The 14,237-nt window shown below is 39.2% G+C and overlaps 1 protein-coding gene across 4 annotated transcripts in view; it reads right to left on the reverse strand.

The window, feature by feature from the left end:
• Nucleotides 1–5,970: 5,970 nt before the first annotated feature.
• Nucleotides 5,971–14,237, reverse strand: part of LOC113008920 (BMP/retinoic acid-inducible neural-specific protein 3-like) — a 58,617-nt gene continuing 50,350 nt past the window's right edge. For 3 of the 4 annotated variants that reach the window (XM_026146865.1, XM_026146866.1, XM_026146867.1), the window contains 2 exons: nucleotides 10,958–11,300; nucleotides 8,076–9,383 (listed from right to left, as the gene is read on the reverse strand). In XM_026146865.1, coding sequence (XP_026002650.1) covers nucleotides 8,613–9,383; nucleotides 10,958–11,300 — 1,114 coding nt within the window. In that variant the 3' untranslated portion in view covers nucleotides 8,076–8,612. Of the gene's footprint in view, nucleotides 7,593–8,075; nucleotides 9,384–10,957; nucleotides 11,301–14,237 lie in introns of those variants that run through there. The other variant, XR_003270087.1, reaches the window with a different exon arrangement.

Consider the following 14,237-nt stretch of genomic DNA (forward strand, 5'->3'; position numbering starts at 1 on the left):
GCTCCAGTTCTCAAATATTTGCTCTGGGGTTCATTCTGTCAAAAATTGATTTTAAAATAAAACCGCTCCTTATAAATCACTACTCTAAGTGGTTTAGGCAAGGAAATACAAATCAGACATTGCACAGGGATATTGACCCACCAGACCTCTGAGGATAGATAGCAGAGATCTCTCAGGTGTCCAGAGAAGTACAGCAACACATATGGTAAGAAAAAAAGTTCTCTTTTATCCATTCAGTATGCTCAAAATGTGTTTGCAATTGCTTTTAGTCAACTGAAAGCCTCTACAAATTACCTTACCCGTCTTGTCTGGTTTCTTGTTTTGAGTGATTTATTTTTTTAAAGGTTTATTTTAAATGTCCAAGGTCATCATCTGCATAACTGTTCTGCCTTTGGGCAAATTTCTCTTCAAATTCAAAACAGAAAATGAATGCACAAATAAAGGTGAAGCAAACATCTTCAGGAAACTTCAGATGGAGGCTTTAATCAAGACGCTTTACAGTGAATTAGACACGCTTTTCTAGCCTCTGATGCCTCTGACTGACAGATTACTAAAGGTCAAAGCTTCTCTAATCAAAGCGCTCTTCTTGCCACCCACTCACACTGTCACATGGGAGGCTAGAGTCATCTGTGGAATGAAAAAAAAAAAAGAGAGAGAGAGCTATTTACAAGCTTGAGGTAATGAATTATGGCTATAGCTGCCTCTGCTGGATGAGTTTTTAGAACCGAGTGTAGTAATTGCACAATGAGCAGAGTGCTGTTAAACATCATAATTATGGGCGTACTACCTTGGGATCTTTTCATTTTGCTGGAGGAGGAATATGTACCGTAGGGCAGAATTATTTTCACTCCTCCATTTCCATTTTTCTTTGAAAATCACCCTCCAAATCCCTAATTACTCAGGCTGTGTGAATATCTTGTTGCTATTTTATGTATTTCTTTTTCTTTAGTTTGGTGAAGATGGAGGAAATGTTGTAATGCCTTTCCCTCCTGTACACTGGGTTACAACCTATTTAACAACTTCAGGATTGCCTACTCAGTTGAGTCGGTTTTTGGACATTCAACGACCTCAAAGTTGAAACTATGTCATAACCAGAGGTGATGTCTTTCAATCTTTCCGAGCTGCATATTCCGTGCAGTGGTAAGCGCTCATTTCCTGTGTGTAATTGACACGGCTGTATCCAGGAAAAGACATGCTGACATTTGGTAATACATTCCACCACTCACATCTCATCAAACGCTACTCATCCATGTAGTCCTCATCCACCGTAGCTTTTGACACGAGTTGGAGTTGATGGGAGGAGCAGACAAATTGAGGTGATGACTGTTAACCTTCACAGGTGCTTGACTTCCCTTTGGTGTGCGGTGTCACTGACGCACGTACATTTGAACAGATCAGAGATGACATCTTGCACCTGAGATTAATAATGCAGGCAGGATCTTTGACCTAGACTACAGACGCATAACAGGATTTAATCAGCAGCTAAACGTAAAGCTCATATGTTTATTTATCTCTTTAGCATTATTTAATCCCACCTAAACGGGAGACATTAGTAATTAATTAATGTGAGGAAAAGTAAAAAGCCCGAGTCCACTCATGTGTGAAACACAACCTACACAGTGAAGCTTGGCTGCCTACAATTAAAGTTTAAACTCATAGCTAATGTAACATTAAATTTACAGCATGCTTTCATCACACATCAAGTGATATTTGACTTTCTTAACTCTGTAGTTTTTTTTCATGCTCACTGTCTGCATGTACGCATTTTTTCAGAAGCAGGTGTAGTTCAGCATTTACTATTAACCTGACAGGTGACGGTTGACTGAACCAAATGAGGTCATGCACTATATAGTGTCTGCAAATTATGGCCTCGGTTTTTTAAAAGCCAGAAGAGTTTTACTATTTGTGCATTATTCCAGGATTAATGTTCAGTGCCTCTGGGTCCAGTTAGTTTTGTGTGCAGCGCATATAAATGATGCAGATTCCTGGTTGGAAAACTGTTGAAGGGAGTTGTGAAAGGTTTATGGGAAACGCTTCTATGGCATATTTATATGTGCACTCAATAGGTAGTTTCATATTCATACTAATTTTGCGAATTATAATCCCCAATTAGTGTCAAAATAGAGAGAAATAAATGGCATGGTCACTTAGCTACTTGTCATTCAGCGTGCAGTGTCCACTGTTTCATAGTCAAATCTTCCCCCACATCTGTGATGTCTGGTATTGAAAAACAAAGATGCCCAGACTGAAGGCCCTCCAACACTGAGCGTGTGGCAAAAATATAACACAAAATTTTGCCTTGGCTGTTGGTGGCTGGCACTATCTATCTATCTATCTATCTATCTATCTATCTATCTATCTATCTATCTATCTATCTATCTATGAACTGATCTGAATAGAATCTTCTTTCTTTTTGTTTTTTAACATCAGGTCATTGCTAACAGTCGTTTTAGGTGTGATTTATTATAAGTTTGTCCTCCTCTCTCACAGAGGAGAAAATACTAGCAAAGACCATGTAGAAAAAAACATGTTGTAGTAAATGTGTGAAATCTTAGACTGTTTCCGGTAGAGTGTTCCCAGCTTAACTGAACTTTTGTTGATTAAAACACAAATGGCTACCTGCTGCTGTCGTGTTGACAGCCTCCTACCATCATTTTACACATGCTCTAAAGAGACAGTCTCTCATTGAGCAACAGTAAACTGCCAGCCGGATAGTTCACTTGCTCACTAGCAAGATTGCATTCGGTGTTTAAATAGACAGGTTCTAATTTTGCATCAGAGCGGCCACCCCTTTAATTCCAGCTATTAGCTGCTTAGACCAGAATGTACCCAGCATAGTGGTTTGCTTTGTCTCATCAGGCAGAACTGGGATTCTGCAATTCTCTTTTGAACTGAAAAGAGCAGATGATGATGAGTACATTTCACTTTGACGAGTGTACCTCTAATTCACTAAAGGTCATGAAAAGATTGAGGTTGTACTTAAATATTTTTGAGCGCTGTCTGTACAAAATGGCCCCTGATGTTAAAAGTAAAGCTCTTGTTTTCTCCCCCTTTGCCCTGACACACTGACACAACCCCACACAGGCATTTCTTGCAGGCACCATTTTAATGATGGTTTTGCTATGCACTTTAGTTGAACAGAAAGTGCTGTCTGCTGCCTGAGCTAATTGGTATTTCGTCCCATCACCTTGTCTAAAGCGGCCACACAGCGGAAGCAGCATGTCAACATCACAATAGCAGCATCTGCTATCCTCTGTTAGGGTCTACACTGGATCTGTTCGACAACAGTGCACCGCTGTGCACTCAAGACTTATTTGACAGAGCTCAAAGCCCAACACACAAGCATATCTGTTTGTTTAAGAGGCCTGAAAGTGTTGACAAAGGCTTCAGCTTGCAGTTAAATGTGTAAAGCAGGAGGGAGGCCACTACACAGCTGGTGTAGCCAGCTGCATAGGTATAGTGTACCTCACATCCCATCCATCCACCCATCCATCCATATCAATCACAGAGACAGGAGGAGAGACTGGAACGTTAAACTCACACATCCATTGCTGATGGGATGTTATCTTCTACAGGCGAGAGAGAGATTGACATATTTCTGAAAAACCAAACACACTGAAATATTTATGTTCCTAAACCCGGCACCTGACACTGGATGATTAAACAAAGCTACGAATCCACTCTTTATAAAGCTTAGTCATTGTTTTACACATATGCACATCATTGCTACTCTTCCCTTTAGCCAAAAAATGATCATCATTTCCATTTCAGCAGAAAATACAGATAAAATATAGACCCATAATTAGTCACCTTATAAGAATTGATACAACACGACCTGGTAAAAAAATTGTAGGTTGAAAAGCAGGAAAATAGGGATAATATCACAGTAATAACTGTCTCAGTATAAATCATTTGTTCTGTTTTAACTTCTGTTTATGTTAACGAGCGTATATGTGTACTGAAATATATGTGCGGCCAGCACATTTTTATCACACTTGTAAATAGCAGTTTATGCACATGGAAAGGCACATGCATTGTTTATATATCTGGCCCTCGGGCTTTAGTCAAATACTGCAGTGGCCCTCTGCCCTTGACTCACCTGTGAGTTCCAGTGTTGATTGTGCGTCTCTGCATCTACCACTCCTGTTTTTCAGGAAATCAGCTCAGCAGGTCTACGTGCACAAAATTGCGAGTGACTAAACACACAATTCCTTTCTGCAACTTGAACCTCTTCATTTCAATTTCACACTGTTCCCCCTTGTTTTGGGTTTTTTTAACACACGCTGTTGTTTAAAGAGAAAGTAAATAAGGGATTTTCTTCCAAACCAACCAAATATTGTTCAGAGAAAATGTACTGTTTAACTTCTGCAGATTTACCTACACAAATAAAATAAAAGGGAACACATCCAGCATGGTCTTGGAAAACCCTACTAGACAAGTGACAGCAAGCAATCTAAAAAACAAAGTAACTATATGTATCACCTTTTAACTTATTTGTTTGAAATAATACTATAATGCTAGTAAATGCAGCAGATGTAATCAGATGTGGAGCGCATTTCTCATGTCTCTGAGCTTTAGTTTTCTGTTAAATGAAGTGGTTTCAAAACCTTGAAATAAATAAACAGACATAAATGTGTGGCACACTCTTGGCTTTCTACTTTCTTTCTTGTGTTCTGGTGCTCAAGTCACATGTCACCGTTCAGCCCTGCTACTATGCGTCACGCTAAGGTTCCCGGGTGATGGTCATCTCTCTGGCCGCTCACAGTTTGTTCAATTACTCCCTCACAGATCAGTATCTACTCCAGTTAATTCCGGTGTACCCCAAGGCTCTGTCCTGGGTCCTTTACTTTTTATCATCTATCTCCTACCCCTATGTAATATTTTTAGGAAGCATAACATCCAGTTTCACTGCTACGCAGATGACACCCAGCTCTCCTCCAAACCCACAGCTACTCTCCCACCCACATCCATTTCTGACTGTTTAAGTGAAATCAAGCTCTGGTTTACTCATAACTTTCTTAAACTTAGTGGCAATAAAACATAATTCATTTTAATAGGCACCAGATCAAAACTGACTACAATTCCAACCAGTCTTTCGTTATCCATTGATAACTCTGTTGTCACACCCTCCCCTCAGGTTAAGACTCTTGGTGTCATTCTCGATAGCACTCTGTCCTTCACAGCACATATAAATAATATCACTCGGTCTTCCTACTTTCATCTCCGTAATATTAACCATCTTCATCCCTCACTCACACCACACAGTACCGCCATACTTGTCAATGCTCTTGTCACTCTCTGCTCATGCTCTGTCATTTTTCTTATGTTTTTTATGGTATGTTTACATGCTACTGTAAGGTGACCTTGAGGGTCTGAAAGGCGTCTATAAATAAAATGTATTATTATTATTATTATTATTGACTACTTTCATTTTGGCAAAAATACATTAGCATTTACAAACCACCTTGGCAAGTAGCTTGGGTGTTCTAATCACAATTGAAGGCTTAACAAGTGTTCCTAGACATTTAAACCCAAAACCGTGGGAATCACAGGTGCTGAAGTCCATGCAGCACACTCTGGGGGAATTATTGAGGGCCTGCATCTCTACTAATTGACAGCTGAAAGAAAAATTGCAGTTTTTTTTCTCTCTTTTTACATTTTCAGTTGTGTTTTAGCAAGAAGGGCCTGGATTCGAATCCGCCATCTTGCCTGTCTATGTGGCGTTTGCATTTTTTTTCCATGTCTTTGTGGGTTCTCTCCTGGTACTGCAGCTTCCTCTCACAGTCCAAAGACACGCAGTTAGTGGGGTTAGATTAAGTGTTGATTCTAAATTGGCCTTAGGTGTGAATCGCTATCTATCTTTCAGTGTTAGCCCTGCAACAGACTGGCGACCAGTCCCGGTTGTCAGTCTGCCACTTGACCTATGGCAGCTGGGATAGGCTCCAGCCCCTTCCCATGACTCTGAATTGGATAAGTGGGAGAAAATGGATGGATATATTGCATGTATTTATTTAATTATAAGTGAGTGAGTCTTTATTCTTTAATGGTGGATCATGGGTTGTTTAGTTCAAGTAACGTCCCTGACCAAAGTGTCCTCAGTTGTAAGCAGGCACTTAAGTGTACTAGAAATGCCAAAGGTGATTATTAAGTTTCTCATTTAATTCACAGATAGCAAAATCAGTGCATCATCAGAATCAACGTCTCAACCCACAGCCGCTGGCAAAAAAGTAAAGAGCTGCTGTTGTGTAATACTGTATTTATATAATATGCATGTACTTTGTAGCAATAACATCCACTAGATATGATTTGCAAACAAGCAAACACAAAGGGAATTTTTCAGAGGTAACAGATAATTTAATGCATAAATGTTGTTTCCTGTGAGCCACTGGCCAGCTCTTTTGTTTGTGTGTAGATTGTATTTTCTGTATATGTTCTTACATTATTACTTTTTAAACTACTACAATGGACATAACACTTCTGCACACTTTTCAGAACTTCTTTCATCTTACCTATAACTTGTATAATTCAGTTTTATAATCATCTTTTATGGTGTTGAATAATGTTTGCATATCCCTCTTACTGCAGATATGTCAGTGTTTGTCAAAATTAACCAGTCCCATTCAAATCCACTAGTTACGACATGTAACCAATCAGTCAAAGTTACAGATTTAAATCAAATATATTTCAGATGTTCTAGTTTAATTAGTTAGATTTTTCTGACATTTGCTGACAGTTCCAAGTCATAGTTAGTTCTGAGACAAAATCTGCTGAAAAACTTAAGACAAAGAGATGTTTCACCTATCAGCACATCAACTAACCAAAAAACCCAAAGGCTCCACCAGAACAAGTTTTGGAATAACTTGGCAATTGCACAGACCTGAATCCAGGGTTGAGGTGACCTGAGGACTGTACCAAGATGACCCAAATTTGAGATATTTGGGATGTTTTTATAAATAACACTGCCCTAATCCAAATTGCTCCATGTTGATACACTCTCAAGGTTTTAATCTGTTTTTCAATTGAATTTTACAGGTTATAGGTCACAATATAGGTGAAAGAATTATAAAATTATTTTTACAGGCTATACCAAATACACAGCTGTGGGTGCTAAGGGGGCTACCCTTAATTCACATAACGTTATCCCCACAGCATGCCCTGCATGAATTATTTTTAAAGAGGAAAGAATATCTGAGACAAATGGAACATTTTACAAGTATATTTAAGAGCCCCTTGAAAGAGTAAATAACATTCTAATATAAACATATCACAGGTGTGGCACATTGCACCATGCATAACATTGCACACAATGTCAAATTAATTTGCTGAGTGTTACTGACATATCCAGTGCTAGTACCACCTTGTGTCCTTACAAATTAACATCTTGTGTAGGACGACGTTATGCACTGTAATCGAGTTCTTGGGGTTAACCGCTCTGTTTAATGAGGTCTCACTCACCTGAGAAACAGCCTGAACAAAGGTAAGTCTACTGAGACTGCTGAATGGTTTGTACAGTGGACCACAAGGACAGCCCACCTGCAGCCCACCTGCTTGTAGATATGGCACAGACATGCTGTGTTTCCTTATCTGGAAAGCTGACATAGAAAGTCATTTATGAAGCCCAGTGTAAGATTTGAACTTCAGACAGGACCTGCTGTAATGTATTCTTCCATTCTCCTTAATATCAAGTAACAGCCTAAACAACACTTAATTTTGTAATCCAAGTACTGCAGAGTTGCGCTGGTTAGTGCACCTGTCATTAGCTGTACTTTTTAACCTGCTTACTTACAATTTGCCTAAATGGATGGCGACTGTTGTCTGTAATATCATAGAAATCAACATTTAACTGGTGTTGTGCATTATGAAAAAAGTAATGATTAATTTAACTGACTAAGGTTCTTGGTGCAGACTAACAACTGTCTGGTCAAACTGGTTGTACAAATCCCTAAATACATGGTACTCTGTACTCTTGACTGTCATCCTGATCACCCCCCGAAAATTTGAACCATGCTTACAAAAAGTCTGTGATGCAATTCCTTAATACGAAAGGGACCCAAGAATTCTTCTGACAGCTGGAATGTGTTATAACGTGATGTTTTAATATCAATTTATCTACAAAATCTTGACTGACACCACTGTATTCTGGTTTCCATGGAAAGTGCACTGTCACTAAAGCAAAGGAACATATAAAAATTACAAACAAACAGACTGTACCATTTTTAACATAAATCATTTGTCATTGGTACTTACAGTATAAATGAGCAGAGTCATTTCGAAACAGGATGGTTCAACTTTATGAAGCGATATCTGAATTTCTACTGTAGACATCTTTTGTAAAGAGTTTTTGTTCTGGAGAGTTGTGTATTTCCTTACTGATCCTTCCCATTCATTATACTATAGCACTGAAGGTAGTTGCCACAAAAAAAACCCAGAACAACCAGTACAGTACATTCTTCAGCTGTCCACAGCCAATCAACTCCTGATTAATTGTAGAGTCTGGTAATCCATAGACAATGAGCACAAATATAAGCATCTGTATCACAATGGGCACAAATCCTATGTCCATGAGTTCTCCTTCTAGCCATTTACAGACTGTATTTCCTTTCAAGCAGCTGTTAACTGCACAGCTTGGTGGTCTCGTAATCCACTGAATTGGGCAGACGTGAGCTGAAGGCCTGTAAGGAAGCATGGATGCGAACCACCTCGCTGGCAGTCAGTTTGAGTCTGTGCCGGAGAAGGCAGGCAAACAGGTCCAATCTCTGTTGACCGGGAGGGGACAGCCGGTTGACCCGGTCTCGTATTTCCAAGAGCTGGAGCATAGCTGTGTCCTGGGACCCTTGAGTGTATGGGTAGTCCAGTTGCAGAATCAAGTCACGGATTGCCTCCGGGTCAAAATGCATGCTGTAGCCAAAGACCTGGATACTGTTTATCTTCATGTAGCCCAGGTTCCGAGCAGGATCTGCCATTTCTAAAGGCTCATAATAAATGCTGTCATTCAGTCCATCCTGAGTCTTTATCCTGCTACGAAGGTAGATGTGGATGGTTTCAAAGAATGTCTTCCACTTGTTGCCCAATGTCAGAGTCCAGTTGTAGCAGTCAAAGGGCAGGTCCAGTTTGGTGGCCTGCCAGTCTGGAAAATTATTCTCGTTGACAGTGATGTACCAGCTCTCTGAGTGGCTCCCGCCAAAAGGATTGATATAGAGTGTAAGGGCAGGCTCCAGGGTGCTATTCTTTGTAAGGCAGATCTGAAGGGATATTCCCAGCAGCATGTGGACCATGTTGGTCTTATACTTGTTGCTCTTAAGCGTCAGCAGCATCCTCTTCCTCCATGATGGATCAAACCAGCTGTTGAGTCGCATGTCATTGCTGATGAAGATTGCATGGACCTGTCAGACAAAGTAAATACATACTTTCAGTAAAATAAGATGCAGTGCTAAAAATAAAAAATCGATTAAAACAGATTTTTGATGGTACTAATGTTACTCATACGTTCTGGTAATCTGTGGAGGCGAGGCTTTCACTTCACCTCCATGTCTACTGGAGAAATTCTATATTTATTGGAGAACAACATGACTTTATGTGCATTACTTTTAAAGTGATAGCCAAATAAGGTGTGGAGTATTCTAAAAACTATGAGCTGCCTTTTTAGGCAACTTTATAAAAGGCATATTACAAGGCAAAAGAGCCTGGTTTGAATTGAAGAAGGCACAATGTATTTATGGTTTACACATGATATTAAGATATTAGAAATTGTGACATGCTCAGATGGAAAATTGTCCTCTGTTTTCACTGTATCTTAAGACCAAAATGTAAGATCCTTCATGGACTTTTTTTGGCACTATGGAAACCATCTTGGAAAATGTTGTTTGTTTGTTTTTTACGCATCCACATGCCAAAATCTGTCATTTAATCCACTGTCCACTGTCATTTAATAGAGCTGAATGAACCCGATTAGGGCATAAAGGATGGGTTAAAACTATACCGTGGCCTTTGGATAGAGTCAGTCTGCAATCCTTTTTGACAACATCAACATCACAAAGGAAGGCCGTGAAGGGCATCATACTGTAGTTTCTAGAGCAGGGGTCTCAAACTTGTGGTCCGGGGGCCATCTGCAGCCCACGCCACTTCCTATATTGACATGAGGGAATATAATGCAATTTGGCCCTTGAAGTTACTTTTTTTTTCTCGGGGATGGAGGATGTGTTTGTTGTTGAGTGCAATGTTAAATTAAGTTTAATATAACATTAATAGGATGGCAAGAGTAGGAAGCAGAGAGTACAAACATGTTGAGGGATTGGCTGTGTTAGTTCAGTCAGAGAGTTATTTGTAAAGAAAACAATTTTCACTAGCAGCCAAAAACTAATGTGTACACTTATGTCTGCATTTATATTTTGTTAAATATGAACAAAATTATAGCAGGAGTGCTGCCACATGTCTGGCCAGAAAGAGAGCACCAATTTGTTTATGTGGTAGTTCAATGAAAGGCTTCAGTTAGTTAAGAGTGAGAAGAAAAAAATGTGTTCATGTTTGCAGTTTTGACTTGTTATACAATATCTTGTTTTAAAAAACAAACAAAACATTACATTTTCAGAAATATTTGTGGGTGTTTTCTTGTTTGATTTTTGTACTACTTGAACGCTAAAGCGGCCCTCACATGAGATGACAGTGCCAGCAGTGGCCCACAGCTCATTTAAGTTTGAGACCCTGTTCTAGAGTGACTCCTCCAGGTCACTTTTTCATTCCCATTTCTAGCAAAAGTAAGTAAAATAAAAAGAAACCACAAACTTTCTGTGTGGTAGGACAATAAATGGTATAAAAGAAAAAGTGGTGAAACTAAAGGGTTTCAGTCACCAAGAGGGTGAGATTTTTTACATGTGTCTTTCCAAGACTACTGCTGGGAAAAGACAGCTCAGCTCTCACTGAGCCTGACATGATTACACAAAGGCCAAAAGAAAACTACCTCAAGCCTGCGGTCAGCTCTCTGCAGTAGGTAGCCCAGCTCCAAATCCTGAAGGTCTGTCTCGAACCCCAGATAGTTCTCTGTAGAGTCTGCCACCATAGGCCTGCAGGTCCCTTGTGTCAGGGCAAAGCCTGGGTTGCAGCTCCCACAGCGGGTTTGGTTGTCTGATGCACAGGCCGCACAGGCCAAGCCTTCTCCAACAGAGCAGGGTGGAGGCAGCTGACAGGAGCTGTGTTCATATCGGCAGCTGCAGCTGTGGAGCTCCTCTGAGAATGCACCAAGCTGGTTGTTCTCTGAGCAATATAGGAGTGACTGGAAATGACTCAGCCAGTAGGACTGAGGCCTGGTGGGGAAAAAAAGAAGACAAAGAGATAAAGGCAAAGAGGGACTGGTTATTGAACTAGCTTTAAGGATGAGCCATTTTAATAGGGAAGTGTTTTGTTAAGCCCAGGACACTTGTCTGGGTCTGCAGACAGCTTGCTTGTTAAAAAATAAAAGAAAGAAAGACCTGACATCATTTTAGTGATCATTTAGGTCATTTACAGGTCAAAAGACTTGTGCAAAAAGTTTATTTTTTTACGAAATCTTTATTTCAAGAGGTTTTGACACTTTGTTGTCACTGACTTTGTATTTACTACTTAGAAAAGCAAAACGTCCAAAGACTTTTTTTTTCATTAATTAGGTTATGCGATAGTGACAAATGATCAAACTCCATCAGCCAAAAGAAAGGTTCACAAGAGATGGCTGAAAGTTGTGGAATATTTTGATTTAACTTTGTTCTAACCTAGATCAAGTGGAACCAACTACTGTTTGACTAAAATGAGTACAACACAGTCGTCCCAGTGTCACCAAAGGACTGTCGGTTCTTTGTCAGTCCTTTTCATTATTTTCCCCAATGGGATGGTAAACTAAAACAGAACAATTCATAAGGGTTTCTTAAGGTCAATATGAAAGTTCCAGCTTGTTTGACAGCCTGAGGATGACAAAGAATTTTCGTAACACAAATATGGTACATAAAAAGACAAATATGAAAATGAATTCATTCCTGAGCAAACAACACTAAGAACTGGTATTTTGTACTGAAGGGTACAGAATCCCGAACTGTTAGACCAAACACTACTGGATCTAACAATAGGTTAACACTTATAGTAGGCGTATAACGACCATTAACTCTTTTAACTTTTTTGGCATGTAGATAAAAGCTCTTAAAAGCATAAAATTCACCAATAAGGCAATAATCACATGCCCGTGAGTTTACAACCCATCATTGTTCCAGAGAGAGATTATCATTCTGAGCATTCTTACATAATGCCATTTGGTCAGTAGCCAGCAAAACTGTGAAACTTTACCTGTGTTGACTGAATCAAAATAAATATCTCGGCTAGTTATAAAATCTCCATGTCCCAATAGTTTGATATTTTTGTGCTTTATACTGAAAAGATTTGTTGTTCTATGTTTTCTAGTATAAAGCACACAAAATAATGATATTTTTATATTTTCTTTGGTAATGTGTAAATATGTAGACATGTTAACACTTAAACAAAATACTTATAGAAGTACCTGAGTCGCTCGTATTAGTTTGCTTTACTACACTTTAATATTTTATGATGTAGGTTATGCATGCGGAGACTGCGGGTACAAGCAGTTCTGGAAGGTAAAGCGTGAGAACCTGAATAGAGAGCAAGAGAAACTGTCTTTGATGAGTTAGTGACATAAATATTGGAAGTGCACAGCAGTTGTAGGGGGAGTTTAATCTCAGACATACATATAATTCCCCCATGAGCACTTGAGTTTGATTCCCTTCTGTAGGACTTTATGGCTTTTATCCTCTTTGCTTTATGAATGCAATGCTCACTCTATACCGCTGGCTTCACTTGTAGAAAAAAGGCTTCTTTGATGAGGATGCATTGAAGGAAACTTTATGCTAATCTGAAAATGTTTGCTGGATTACATTTAGGGTATTTTCCTCTGTACTCTGCTGTTATTGTGTGCTTGACAGTGGCAAGCAAGCCGGAGCTCGGAAAATCACTGATTTGAATATCAAAACCCTCTAATGGAAAATGCGGTCATGGGAAATGAACCGAAAGGACTCTTCCTTTCCATCAACCGCTACCTGTGGGTAAGGCATTTCACCTCTGACAGCTTCAGCACAGCAAAGCAGTCACCAATAGAAGACTGCGGTTGTGATTATGTACAGGCTTTGTGCTCCCCACAACTCTTTCTCCAAACCGCTGCTGTAAATCACAGAGTTTTGCGCTGCGAGGAGCCAGCAACACTGAGCTTTGATAATACAATCAAGCAAATGCAGAGCTGTGTGAGTCATTTAATTCTATAGATAAAGTACATAAAATATTATAGTCAAGCTTCAAGTAAAATACTGTGCAACATATGGTGACTTGCACATTATATACAAATGTGATAATTGAACTTATTATTCTGATTCCATTGCCATTAATCAGATTTCTAGTCTTCTGGGAAGGAAGGAAGGTTTTGGAACATGGGTGCAGGGATTTGCTACCTTTCAGTCATAAGAGCATTAGTGAGATTCAATAATGATTTTAGACGATAAGGACCGGCTCAGTTCCAATTTATCTCAAAGGTGTTGGATGGAGCTGAGGTCAGAACTTTGTGCAAGCAAGAAATCAGTAAACCGTGTATGTATTTGCACAAGATGTACACATGGGATTTGGCGGATTTAGCTGATGTCACTGATCATCCCTGTACATTGGGTTGTGTACAGTGAAATTTTTTAAAATGCACTGAAAACAAAAGCAGGAGGAAATTATATATTGAGTCTTTAGGGAACAAACATAAGAACAAAATAATGGTGAATTGTAATAGTAGCATAAAACGGATTTATAAAAAAAACAAAAAAAACCTCTGGGTTCTGCAGGTACCCCAAGACTGAATCAAATCATTATTATCACTGTGGTATTTTACAATAATAACACTGCGCTTGAAATACTATTTCTACTGCTAATGTTCTATTGTTGGATTTGCAGTACAGGCTCCTCAGAGGAGCACTGTGCTACTTATTTTCAGAACATTTCATCATATTTATCTTCTGCTAGAGGCACTGTATATTATTAGTCAGCCAGTAACAGACCAAGCCATCAAGAACAATCAATATGAAGAACATAAAGAAGTCACCAGAGTCATGAAGTGCAATAATTGCACTTGGGCCATTTTTTTTATCTGTACAAATGAATGTCCATTAAACACTATGATTTTAAAGACAAAGTTGTCAAATCTACCAAATGCCTTGAAAGGGTCATTAAAA

Source organism: Astatotilapia calliptera, chromosome 17 (genome assembly GCF_900246225.1).
Source record: "Astatotilapia calliptera chromosome 17, fAstCal1.2, whole genome shotgun sequence".
NCBI lineage: Eukaryota > Metazoa > Chordata > Actinopteri > Cichliformes > Cichlidae > Astatotilapia > Astatotilapia calliptera.